At 51.6% G+C, this 13,456-nt stretch overlaps 1 protein-coding gene across 1 annotated transcript; it reads right to left on the minus strand.

Moving 5' to 3' along the window:
* Positions 1-1,855: 1,855 nt before the first annotated feature.
* On the minus strand, positions 1,856-12,045 carry CALML5 (calmodulin like 5). The gene is given in 4 exon segments (XM_050933837.1): positions 1,856-2,202; positions 2,205-2,340; positions 3,959-3,986; positions 11,600-12,045. Coding segments are annotated over 4 exon segments (957 nt in total).
* Positions 12,046-13,456: the final 1,411 nt, after the last annotated feature.

Consider the following 13,456-nt stretch of genomic DNA (forward strand, 5'->3'; position numbering starts at 1 on the left):
GGGGTTGCAGGAGAGAAGGGAAAAGAATTATTTATTGAAATGAGGCTATAATTTGGAATGAATTTGAGGCCAACTGTGCCCTAAGCAGATTCCTTTGACGCTAAACATCTCAGCTGATTTGTCAGTGGCTCAGGAGCAACAGAAGGAAATGTTTTCTGGTAGGAGATTTAAAAATTGTACCAAGGTTGGGGAGGAGGATTACACCTATTTGGCAAATGTCTGACTTTAATTTTTGCATTGTTGAGCAATATTTATGGGAACATGGCCTGCCAAGTCAGCAGAATGGAGCCAGCTGCAAAGATCCTGAAGTAAAGGACTATCTTGTACCCGTATATGTACCAGAGATTGATTTATCTGCATGTTTTGCCCATGCTGTGTGTAAAAAACTTTCCATGCCCCATAAAAGGCCCAGTTCCACTCTCAGCTACACCAGTGTAAATTTATTTGTGTCAGTGGAATTTGTCTGGGTTTTAATTGGTGTAACTAAGAGCAAAATTTGACCCAAAGTGATCAAACAAAACAAGAAGGGGAAAAAAAGGGGCAAGGGAGAGTCATTCTGTGAGCTTTCTTCTACTGTCATACCGGAGTGAGTTTAGTGGAGCAACTCTGGATTTAAAGTAGTGTCCATTAGAACTAAGGGTACATCCAGACTACCCGCCGGATCGGCGGGTAGCGATCGATTTATCGGGGATCGATATATCGTGTCTCGTCTAGACGTGATATATCGATCCCCGAACGTGCTCCCGTTGACTCCAGAACTCCACCAGTGCGCGTGGCGGTAGCGGAGTCGATGGGGGGAGCTGCGGCCGTCGATCCTGCACCGTGAGGACGGGAGGTGAGTCGAAATAAGATACGTCAACTTCAGCTATGCTATTCTCGTAGCTGAAGTTGCTTATCTTATATCGACCTCCCCCCCGCCCCGCGTGTAGACCAGCCCTAAATCCTGAACCTTTGCCATATTCCTCCTCCATTCCCGCTCCCTAGAGATCCACGCTGCATCAGGAATCAGAGGAAAGGCTCACATCCCCTTCATAGCTTTCTTTAGGGGACGTATCTGATCCCAAAGAGAGTTCCCATGAAAGCTCAAACCCTGTTGAGACTTTCTGCCAGGAAATAGTCTCAGGAGGGATCTCCAGCTATTACCAAAGTCAACATTTGAAGTCTATCTGCCCCCCCCCCCCCCACTTACAAGCAATAGCTTTTCCAGCCAGCCAAAATGCAGAGATGGGACACACACTGCCTGGCATTCATGCATCTGCTAATCTCACGATGCCGTTCGGATTACTCTGCTGCACTCATCACCATGGTATCTGGGTGCCTGTTGAGTCCTCTCAGACAACTGCCTTTGATGGAGCTGAAATCCACCTTTGAGTTAGCTGTACGTGTGGCTAGGCCTGAACCAGAGGGCCCCCCCCCCCCAGTTAACTTTAGAGACAGGAGCCAGCATAAAACACAAGCAATGTCTGCAAAGGCAGGGATTGTAAGACAAAGGGAGGAAAAGGCCTATAATAATTGCACATATAGATCTTCCATTTCAGGTTCTCACAGCCACCTAACAGAGCTGGGTACACAGTAATCTCCTCTTTCTACAAGGGGCGAAAACAAAGCACCATGGAGAGGTGAAGAAACTCAAAGGCTACCCAGTTAACTAGTGGCAGAGTTAGAACTAGAGCCTGGGCTCCCCCCACCTTGACTGTGCCTCCCTTGGATTTAGACGGCCTCCCACACACAGAGGAAATATATATGCTGGAGTTCAAGTGTCTGTGCATCCACAGTCCTTTGGCTTCTGTGGACAAGCTAGAAGCCAGGCTTGATTCCTGCACCAGAAATTGAACATATTCAGTAGGAAACATCTTCACATTGAGGCCATCATCCTCACAAACACGTCGTAGTTGACTCGCCCATCGTGATCTGCATTGGCCTCCTTGATCATCTCGTCCACCTCCTTGTCCGTCAGCTTCTCGCCGAGGTTGGTCATGATTTGCCGGAGCTCCACCACACTGATGTAGCCATACCTGTCCTCGTTAAACACACAGAAGGCTTCCCGGATCTCCTCCTCGCTGTACGTGTCCCTCATCTTCCTCACTATCATGGACAGGAATTCGGGGAAGTCAATTGTGCCGCTGCCATCGAGGTCCAACTCGTCGATCATGTCTTGCAGCTTGGCCTCGGTGGAGTTCTGCCCCAGTGACAGCATGATGCTCCCAGCTCACCGATGGTGATGGTCCCTTCTCGGTCCTTGTCAAAGAGTGAGAAGCCTTCTTCGAACTCTGCGATCTGCTCCTCGGTTAGCTGTGAGGAAGTCTCATGTGACTCCCTTGCCCAGGGATGAAACGATGTCTTGGAGAGAGAGAGCAATACACGGTTCACATTTTTCACTGGTGCACATTGAATCATGGAGAGAAATGAGACCTTCCACACCCTCTTCATTATGTAAGTGCCGGATCCTGTCCAGGCAGGAACCAAGAAAGCTGGAACAGGACGTGTGCGTGCATGAGAGAAAGGCAAAGACAAGTGCTCACAATGCCAACGGTCAAAAATGGCTCAGGCCTTTCTCCTTAGCCATCGCTTACAGTAAAGCTCTGCCCCCTGCACACTCAGTGGCTGTTGGAAGGCAGGACAGGGCCTGAACAGGATCCAGATTTCCCTCTGTCTGTATTTCAGCCTGGTCAGCTCAGCTTTCATCGACACCACACACACCCTTGCAAGTGTAACGCTGACAGACCCCAGTCATTGGCGGGTGGGACTGAACCTGGGAACCTCTGGAGCTAAATGCATGAGCCATCTGGCCCTTAGCTTAGGCTGTAGCAGACTCATTCATCTCAATGTGGTCTTGGTGCCACTAGAGGGGACCAGGGCTGCCCAAGGGGGGGGGTGAGTGGGGCACTTTGCCCCAGGCTCCAGGCCCCACAGGGGCCCCCACAAGAGTTTTTTCGGGGCCCCTGGAGCAGGGTCCTTCACTCTCTCCGGGGGCCCCAGAAAACTCTCACGGGGCGTGGGCCCTCGGAGCTTCTTCCGCTCCAGGTCTTTGGTGGCAATTCGGCGTTGGGGGGTCCTTCTGCCCTGGGACCCATCGCCGAAGTGCCCCGAAACCCGTGGCGGGAGGTCCTTCTGCCCCGGGACCCTTCACCGAAGTGCCGGGTCTTCGGCAGCAATTCAGTGCGCGAAGACCCCAGGCCCCCTGAATCCTCTGGGAGGCCATGGAGGGGACAGAGCACCACACCCAGGAGGTGTGTGTGTTACACCATCTCTTTGCTTTGAGAGGGAGCGGAGGGTTATTCTCACTGGGGCTGGAGCACTCAGAGCACTGTGGGACATGTCATTGCAAGGCCAATTGCCTTGGACAAGCACCGGCTTCACGAGGCAGTCAGGCACCGCTGTCTGCTACACCAAGCAGCTGGTGAGCGTGGGGGTAGTCAGGCCAGGGAGTGGACAGTCAAGCCATTAAGGCAGATCCCTGTAAGGGAACAGAGCTGTACTGAGAGAGTCTGTGTTATTGTTGGCCAAGCTTGTGATGTCTAAGGGTTTGTCTGCAGGGAGAGGTTATCCAGAATAAGGCAAGGTGTGAATGTAGCTCGACAGAGCTGTTCCCAGATAGCTCCCAGTGTGGCCAGTTTATTCCTCCCTAGCTATTCGGGTCAGTTCCCCTGACTCTCGCCCCATGGCATTTCGCTGTCTGTCTGGACCATTGGACATGACACCTTTTGAACAATGCCTCCAATTGATTGCAAAATTTCAAGGACTGTCCTAGCCATCGGGGGGAGGAACCTTTTGGATTTGGGTGAACGTCAGGGGACAGCAGGAAGGGAGAAATGGGGGACACATGGAGCCCCCAGGATCTGGTTAGCAGAGCCAGAAGCTTCAGCCACCTCTGTCATTGTCTAGATCAAAGAGCTAGTGAATGGTGGCCATTAACACCTTTCTACCCAGCAACATCCCATCTCAGCTCTGCCCATACACCCATTGGAGAGTCAAACGTTGACATCCTGAAAGGAAAGAAAGAACACAAGAGGTGTGCACGCAGAACCCCTGGCATGGGAAAAGGGCAGAGTAAGGGACCCTGGCATAGGGGGAAGGGGGATTGGGAGAGTAACGGGGGCCTGAGGGGCTTACAGAGCCCCTAGCATGGCAGGGAATTGCTGTGTGTGTGTCATACAGAACTCCTGCAGAGGGGAGATAAGAGTGGGCCCTGATATGGGGTGGCAGGGGGAAATGTGGAGGCATGAAAGGAAGGCCTCATGGGGAGCATAGCCAGAAAGGGGAGAATGAGAGCACACAGAGGCAGAATGGGGCGGGGGAGGTCTGAGGAACAGGGGTGGAGGGGCTGCAGGAAGTCCCTGAAATAGAGAGGAATGAGAGGGGGCACCCAGGGGGTGGGGAATGCAGAGAGGCAAACAGCTCCTGGTGTGTGCAATGGGCTTGGCCAGCAGAAGCAACAAAGCATGCGACCCTCTAGTGATTATTATTATTAGTTCCTATTTGTGTTGTGGTAGCACACGGCAGCCTTACTGCACTAGATGTTGTACAAGCCCAGGACACAGTGAATAGCAGCTGGCTCTGAGTCTTTTGAGAAAACTGTGCTCCCTTTTCTCCTTACCCGTGTGCCAGCTCCCCGTCTGAGCTGTGCTACTCAGGCCTTTCTGCACAACGGACCAGGCAGAACCAAAGCCAACGTGTCCTCTTGGCCAGCACTGAAGAACAGATCAGGGGTCTAATTCCATACCCAGTCTACACTGACATTCCCACAGGGTGCACCTCGCTCCCGTGCCACCGGCCGGCAAAGGCTCTGTGCAGTGGAGGGTCTCCATTCGAGTCCTCTGTGCAAGACATTTTGGATGCCAGCCCTTGGTCTGTTGCATTTCCCAGCATTCTCTCATCAGGATCTTAATTACATTGGTAATGTATTTTCCACCAAGATCTTCCTGGGGCTGAGGCTGATTTCATGAGATCCTTGAACTACCCTTGCTAGTACTGACTGTGACGTGTCACGGACATTTCGTCTTTTGGGACTACTCCTGATCAGGCGGTCAGTTAGCGCGCAGCAGGCTGGTGCGCTGTGAATTTACACTCCAGTGTGCCGCGCGCTAACTGTCAGTCCATACAGAAGACCCCTTAGTTTATATTCTATGGTCTGCTGCCTTCCCAAGACAGGGGAGAACCCTGCTGCTCCAGCTCCCAGTGAAATCAATGGGAATCATTTTAAGGACTTTAAAAGAAGCCGGACAGACATAAGTGATCTCTCTCCTGCCACACATCTCCACCCTCTGACAAACAGAGGCTAGGGACACCATTCCTTACCCAGCCTGGCTAATAGCCATTAATGGACTTAATCTCCATGAATTTATCCAGTTCTCTTTTAAACGCTGTTGTAGTCCTAGACTTCACAACCTCCTCAGGCAAGGAGTTCCACAAGCTGACTGTGTGCTGCGTGAAGAACTTCCTTTTATTTGTTTTAAACCTGATGCCCATAATTTCATTTGGTGGCCCCTAGTTCTTGTATTATTCTCCACACTACTCAGGATTTTATAGACCTCTATGATATCCCTCCTTAGGCTTTAAGGTGAACTGGCCCAGTGGCCCACTACAAGGCTAGCTCAGTTCTTAAGTCCCACAATGCATAGACTCTGCGCCGGCCCTTTGCAGGGGCAGAATTTCATCCTGGAGGAACTGTAAAGCCTGCCTCCCACTGCATTCCTTCCCAGCCATCCCGTGCTGCTCAGTTCTGCCTCAGCACCTGGACCCACATGGACATCTGGCACCGTTCCACTCTGCCTCTGTCTCCCACATCCAGCTGCATAGGGTACCAGGGATTCGCCGCACAGCCAGGCATGCTGCTGCATTTTGCTTTTGTTGTTTGCCAGTTTCATGTTGTTTGAAGTCACTGGCTCCCTCCCGGGGTTGTTAAAAGGGTGAAGCCTTTGTGCATGGTTGTCTTTTTCCAGTTAGTTCTGCAGGGTGCCTGGGGGCCGTATTAATTGAAATGATCAGTATTGGTTTTATTTTGTCTTCCACAAGCAGGGAGGACAGGAGAAGATGAGCTGCTTGGAACATCTTGAGAAGGAATTGTTCTCACGATCAATTCCTCTCCCAGATCCGCTACTGACTAGTGTTTGCCCTTGTTAGCCTGTGGGGAGTGGTAATAATAATTAGAACAATAGTTTCTTTCCGCTGAAGGTGTCAGCATGCTTTGGAAACAAGAATGAAGTTGCCCTAACCTTGCTGGTGAGGCTGTCTGCTATAATTAGCCTTCCCTTTTGGAGGGGGAAACCGAGGCACAGAGCGAGTGAGGACCAGGTTTTCAAACGTATTCAGCCAACATGCTGGGAGCTGAGCTTTTTGGAAAAATGGGCTCCAAGAGCAACCATGAGAACTTGAAAAGCTGCCCCTCAATGGCCGGTGCAAAGCCTCACAGGAAGTGTGTTAGACAGGCGGCACTGGAACTGTGCGTGCAGCAGGGCCCCTCCAGCTTGTACAGCTAGAAAGTGGCTTGTTTGGGCTAGGGCCGTGAGTCTCGCTTGGGCTATGAGAGATCCTGGACAAGCCCTTGTAAGGGCTGTGTTTGGTGTGGTGCCCCCTGGCTTGAAGTACTAATAGCAACTGCATGCTTTACAGTTATGTTCAATGACTTCCAGTCCTCGCACTCTCAAAATTGCTCCAGAGCCCCTGTGTACAGCAGCCAGCACTTGAATTTGCATCTCCTGCCAGTGTCCTAACCACAAAACCGGATTAGCTGCAATCTGCCCTTTTCCTCCTAACCAGTGCTCCTGGTATCCATCAGCGAAATGACACAAATGGGTCTTCACCAGAACGGCATCGCCATCAGGCTGTTCCCTCACCTTTGCCTGCTCCCTCCATGGGATCATTTCAGCTTTCAGGCCTCGGGGATGGACAGGGGGAGCAGTAGACAGGATGGCTGCACTGTCAAACTGTGGAACTCCTTGCCAAAGGATGTTGTGAAAACCAAGACTTTAACAGGGTGCAAAAAAGAACTAGATAAATTCATGGAGGGTAGGTCCATCAATGGCTATTAGCCAGGATAGGCAGGAATGGTGTCCCTAGCCTCTGTTTGCCAGAAGCTGGGAATGAGCGACAGGGAAAGGATCACTTGATGATTACTTGTTCTGTTCATTCCATCTGAGGCACCTGGCATTGGCCACTGATACTGGGGTAGATGGACCTTTGGTCTGACCCAGTATGGCTATTTTTATGTTGTTATATTGATTTTAGTCCGAATTTTGACCCAATCCCACATGAATTCACATAAGCAAACAAGGGAAATGTGGTCTAGATTAAATTGCTGTAAGGTGGGTGCATAACCAGTTGAATGACCATACTCAGTGACTAGTTATAAATGGTTTGCTGTCACACTCAGAGGACATACCTGCAAGGGTCTGTCTTGGGTCTGGTGCTATGCAACATTTTCATTAATGACTTGTTTGCTAGAGAGGAGAGTAGGCTTCCAAAATTTGTGGATAACACCAAGCTGGGAGGGGTTGCAAGCCCTTTGGAGGACAGGCTTAGAATTCAAAATGACCGTGACAAATTGCAGACCTGGTCCGACTAGTGCAAAGTACCACATTTAGGAAGGAAAACATATGCACAAACACAATGTAGGGAATCACTGGCCACAGGCACTTCCATTTAGGTGACCTAGGCGGTGGCCTAGGGCACCAGGATTTGGGAGGGCAGCATTTTGCGGCCCTTGGCGGCAATTCGGCAGCAGGGTGTCCTTCCGCGCTCCCGGTCTTCGGCGGCAATTCTGCGGCCGGTCCTTCACTCGCTCCGGGACCCGCTGCCAAAGATCGGGAGGGCGGAAGGACCCCCCCGCTGCCGAATTGCTGCAGACTGGGAGAGCGGACGGACCCCTGCCTAGGGTGCCAAAAACCCTGGTGCCGCTCCTGACTGGTTAGGCAGTAGTACTGCTGAAAAGGATCTGGGGATTATAGCGGCTCCCTGACTGAATATGAGTCAACAACAGGACACAGTATGGATAAAGACTAGTGTCGTTCTGGGGCGTATTAACAGGCATATCGTATGGAAGACACAGGAGGTGATTGCCACACTTTACTCAGCGCTAGCGAGGTCCAGCTGCAGTTACTGTGTCCAGTTCTGGGCAGTGGTGCCAGAACAGAGGGAACAGGAAGCCATGGCCCTCCCATTTTTTTAAAGTGGATGGGCCTGGCCCATCCAGTTTTCACCCTGGGCTCTGCCCCCTGCCCCTCCTCTTCTCCCTGAGGCCCTTCACCCCAGCCAGGTCAGCAAGGCCCCAAGACCCCACCCCCCGGCTGGAGCCGAGTCAGGATAAGAGCTGCGTGAGCAGCGGACCCTCCGATTGTTCTGGGCGGGGGACCTGGGAGGAGGGGGACATGGGTCAGGGGCTGTTCTTGGGTCCCCCCATCTCGGGAAGGTGGAAGGCTCCGGCTTCTGGCTTGGCTTGGGGGGCTTTTTTGCTGGGGTGGGGGGGAAGGAGGGTCGAGGAAGAGCCATGGAGGGACCAGGGCCCCTGGCCCACCTTCTTTTGGGAAGGCTCTGCTGCCCCTGGTTCTGGGTGTCACACTTTAGGAAAAATGTGAACAAACTGGAGATAGTCCAGGGGAGAGCGCCGAAAATGATAAACAGTTTAGCAAACCTGAGCTGTGAGGAAAGGCTAAAAAAATGGAGCATGTTTAGCCCTGAGAAAAAAAGACTGAGGTGAGGCCTTGATAACAAATACGTGAAGGGTTCTTATAATGGGGAATTGTTCTCCGTGTCCACTCAAGGTAGGCCAAGACGAACTGGACTTAATCTGCAGCAAGGAAGAATTAGGTTAGATAGTAGGAAAAGCTTTGTAACTGCAAGGATAGTTAAGTTCTGGAACAGATGTCCAAAGAAGGCTGTGGAATCCCCATCGTTGGAGGTGTTGAAGGACAGCCTGGTTGGACAAATACCTGTCAGGGATGGTCTAGGTTTACATGGTCCTGCCTCAGCACAAGTGGCTGGACTAGATGACCTCTCAAGGTCCCTTCCCACCTCACATTTCTATGATTCTGTGCCCTGAATTCCACCCTGTTAACTGGAACTGTGAACCAGCCTATTGTGAAGAACTCATCAAACCTTCCATCCCTAGTTTTCTTCCTCCTGTTTTATATAGGGTTGCTCCCAACCCAAACCCCCGGTTCTAAGGTGGGGATGGAACCTGGATGCCAACTCCAGAGCTGCATCTGGATTTCAAATGCCCTGAAGTTAGCGGATCTTTGCCATTTGGTTTGGTTCATTATGAAGAGAGGGGCCATTTGCCAAACACAGCTATGGATTTTGAACCCCCTCAGTGTTTGCGGTGGGGGGAATCAGCCCATGGGGCATCGTTCAGCAGATGCATTGCTATCTAGCTAGACAGTGTGGAGGAGGTGAGCATACGAGCTCCTGGGATCTGAATCACTGTCGCCTTGCCCCATGTGTATTCATTTGCATCAGCAAATCCTGCTTTGGTAGCATTTTACACCCACACTGAACTGGTAGAAATAAACAAGCTTAGGCGAATCTGGCTCCTGGCTCCCAGCCCTATGCACATTCCCTCAGGCCAAAGGGAACATTGGGCTGTTGGTAACCAAGCTCCAGCCCATCCTTAGTACCATGCGATCGACGCTTTTTCTGGGTTCTAGATGAGAGCGGAGAAAAGGAAGCACTGAAAGGTCTCTGGAAGCAAATAATCATCCTTTTATTTGAAAACAAAGCTACCACGTGGACTAGCAGAGGGGGAGCTTGCACTAGAAGCTGATCCTTTTGATAATGATCCGCTACAGAAAATGGAAGCAGCACAGACACCACAGAAGGAAATATTTTTCTGGGACAAGCCCGGCGATATACAGGAAAAAGGTGAACACAGTGGATTCTATCAGCACGTCAGTGCTGTTTGGCAGGTAATTAGCAGTACAGCAGCATTCCTGGTGTTCTCTGGGGATGAATTTCCAGGCCTCCATGGAGACCTATGTGCCGCTTACATCCCATTTTGCCTTATCGACCCCTCTCTGCAAACATTTACACGCTGGCTTAACTTTAATCACACGACTAGTCCCATTGACTAGCAAAGTCCTATTGTGAGTAAAGCCTGTGCATAATAGTTTGCAGGATCAGGGCCTGTGAGTTTAAGTGGGACCTGACTTATAAGCCTTTTTGGGGCGTTCTGCACATGGACTGTCACCCTAGATCATGAGGTCCAAAGCCCAGGGAATCCCACTGTGACGTTCTCGCCCTGGAACTGCAAAGGGGCCCCAGTTTGAACGGCCAACCCTGTAGCTGAACAAGACACCCGTTTTGCAGTATTGCAGCTTTACGCTTCCCAGTATTGTGATAATCGTTTGAATGGATCACAGAGCAGTGCCACAACCGACATCTGTAGGGAACTGCAGCGTCGCCCAAATTGTACTCACAGTGCCAATGTAGCTATCTACTGCGTGCATCCTTAACTGCCAAATTTCCTGTTTCCTAAAAAGCAAATAACCCCCGAAAGAAAATGAGCATCTAACTCATTCGCCAATCATCTCCCCCTCCCTTAGGGTTTGCACCATCAGGCATGAGACAGAGGCAGTGCCAGCAGTACAAAGATTTCTTTAAGGTGTATTCCCGTGCTGGCCACAAATTCCTTGGAGAAAAGTTCCATAGAAGGTCATGCAGTCAGTCCTCATTCTGCAATTCAAGCGGCTGGCTCGGGGCTCAGCAACTCTTAGGGGAGTCCAAAAGCTTGTCTTTGCTCATGTTCACCGGTATCTAGCATCCAAATGTGAATGGAATCAGTCCTCCGCGTTTTACTCTTCTACCCGGCCCAGCAGAATCCACTTCTGTGCTGCACAAAGACAAACTCAGACAGACAGACAGACACCAGCTACAATCCCAGTGAAACTCTCCTCAGGCCAGTGCCTGTGGGTGTGAACCCAACCCTCGCAACAGGTGGCCCAGAATTCTGCGGGGAGGAAGCTCCAGATCAAGACACAGATTTGTGGCTTGGTCCTTTTTTTAAAAACTAATCATGAGCAGACAGCCCCAGTCCTGCATCCATATCCATGCAAGTGAACCCTTGTGCTCGTATGGAACCCCGGTGACTTCAGCAGGGTCCGGCCTCAGCGTGAGGCTCTGCTTGCATGGACCCAGAGGCAGAAGCAGGGTCTGGATCTGGCTTGAAAGGCTGTGCAAATTGCCAAGGATGTGATCCTGCAAAACCACAGCCCTGTTAAGGAATCCCTGCTCCTTGGGATAGTCACTGATGTCAACAGGAGTAAGGGCCAGAAAGATCTGGCTCCATTTGCTGACTGTCCTTGGACATGTGGGCTCCAATGCCAGATGCCACCTAGTCTGAAGGAAACCTAATTATTGCAAGAGGCATAAACCAGATGTGCAACCAGAGATGCTAAATTTCAGATGAACCACAGGGCTTAGCTAACAAGCAGGGTAAGCCCCAGTCAGCCTTTAGAATAAAGTAATAGCATACAGGGGAAGAAACCAACCGAGCAGCGGAGACATGCATAGGCCTTGGGCAAGAGGGGAGGGACCACTGACGGGTAGGTTACGGTGAAAGGAAGCAAAAGTATGAGTGAACACGGTACCAGGAAAGTCAGTTCTTCACTTCTCTGTCATCATCCGTACAAACTCCTCGTAGTTGACTTGCCCATCGCTGTTGCTGTCAGCCTCCCTGATCATCTCGTCCACCTCCTCGTCCGTCAGCTTCTCGCCGAGGTTGGTCATGACGTGCCGGAGCTCCGCCGCACTGATGTAGCCGTTCTTGTCCCTGTCGAACACTCGGAAGGCTTCCCGGATCTCCTCCTCGCTGTCCGTGTCCCTCATCTTCCTCGCCATCATGGACAGGAATTCGGGGAAGTCCACTGTGCCGCTGCCGTCAGCGTCCAGCTCGCCAATCATGTCTTGCAGCTCGGCCTCGGTGGGGTTCTGCCCCAGTGACCGCATGACGGTCCCCAGCTCACTGGTGGTGATGGTCCCATCCCCATCCTTGTCAAAGAGCGAGAAGGCTTCTTTGAACTCCGCGATCTGCCCCTCCGTCAGCTGGTCAGCCATGCTGGTACCTTCAGAGTATCCGCGTCACACAGCCTCCCTGCTCGCTGGAGCAATGCACGCTCGGCTCGCCTTGCCTCAGCATGTACAGGCAGCGCGTGGGCACAGGCAGGGAATGGCCTCCTGACATGCGTTGTTCACTGTAAATCAGAACATCCACACCCTCTGCATCACCTGAGAGCCTGGAGCAGGCTTCCACGCCTGGGTGAAGTCACTGGGAGGGTCAAGCCCCCAACGCTGTAAGCCGGAGCCATGGCAGCCATGTCTGCAGGGGACAAGGGGTTAATAGAAGGGGCGGAGGTATCTACGGGGGGACATATTGATATTAGCATGGAGAATATCAGAGAGGGACTAAATATTTTCAATGATCCGTCTCTCTGTCTGGCCACCTGTCTGTCTCTCTCTCTAGCTGCATAGCGCCCCAGGACTCTGCCTCATCCTAGGGAAAGAGAATTTAGAGATGGCCCCTCTGTTGGCCAGGTGCCATCGGAAGATTTCATACTATGATCTAGACTGAAGAGCCACAACTGGGGAAATCAAGGAGGGTACAGTGGCTCCCTCCTTCTTCCTCCTCCTTCAGGCTTAGGGCTCAGCTTTCTGTGGGTCTGCACTAGACTCTGGCCTGCTCTGTATTGTAACGCCAGCCAGTAATTCATACTGCTGATTATACCCAGGGATACATGCACGTTGTCTACCTAGGGCACAGTTGTGGTCTCAGAGCGTTGTTGCTCCCAGCTGCAGTTGCTGTGGTAGGACTGGGAGTTAAGAAACCAGGGTTCTTTTCTCAGCTCTGCTGTGGATTGGCTCGGTGAGCTGGGGCAAGTCACATCGCTGCTCCGTGACTCAGTTTCCCTGCCTCTAAAAGGGGATTATGATGCTCTGTGGAGGAGAAGTGTTATCCAAGTAATATTATTAATATGCTACATAGCTCTTGTAGCTCTCCACGCCAGCCTGTGCGTCCCACCAGGCGCAGACCCTCAAAAGGTATTTAGACACTTTAGTCCCATTGAAATCAGCGGTGCCTCAATCCCTTTGAAGATCTAAGCACAGAGGGGCCACAGCTGAGCCAAAAGAGGGGTCAATTTCTCTCCTCCTCCACCGCAGACTCTGGGCACTGTAGGTTGAGAGAGGACAAGCAGCGGGAATCATGGGATGTCAGCTGGTGGAGGGAACTATCTTCCATGGGTGGCAAATGCAAGGAGGAAAGCTCAGTGACTCGAGCCCTGGAGAACGCCAGGCTTTACAATGGTTCTTCCCCGGCTCAGCCCCGTGATCACTGGTCTTGCTCTTTGGACTGTAGGCAGCCAGATTCTGAACACGTGCCACCTGCCAATGGTGTGATGCCAATCTAAGAGCGAGCGGGTTTGTACAGCTCCAAGCACGAGGGGACCCCAGTCAGTGACCGTGTCTCCAA

The sequence above is a fragment of the Gopherus flavomarginatus genome, chromosome 1 (assembly GCF_025201925.1).
Source record: "Gopherus flavomarginatus isolate rGopFla2 chromosome 1, rGopFla2.mat.asm, whole genome shotgun sequence".
NCBI classification, from domain to species: domain Eukaryota; kingdom Metazoa; phylum Chordata; order Testudines; family Testudinidae; genus Gopherus; species Gopherus flavomarginatus.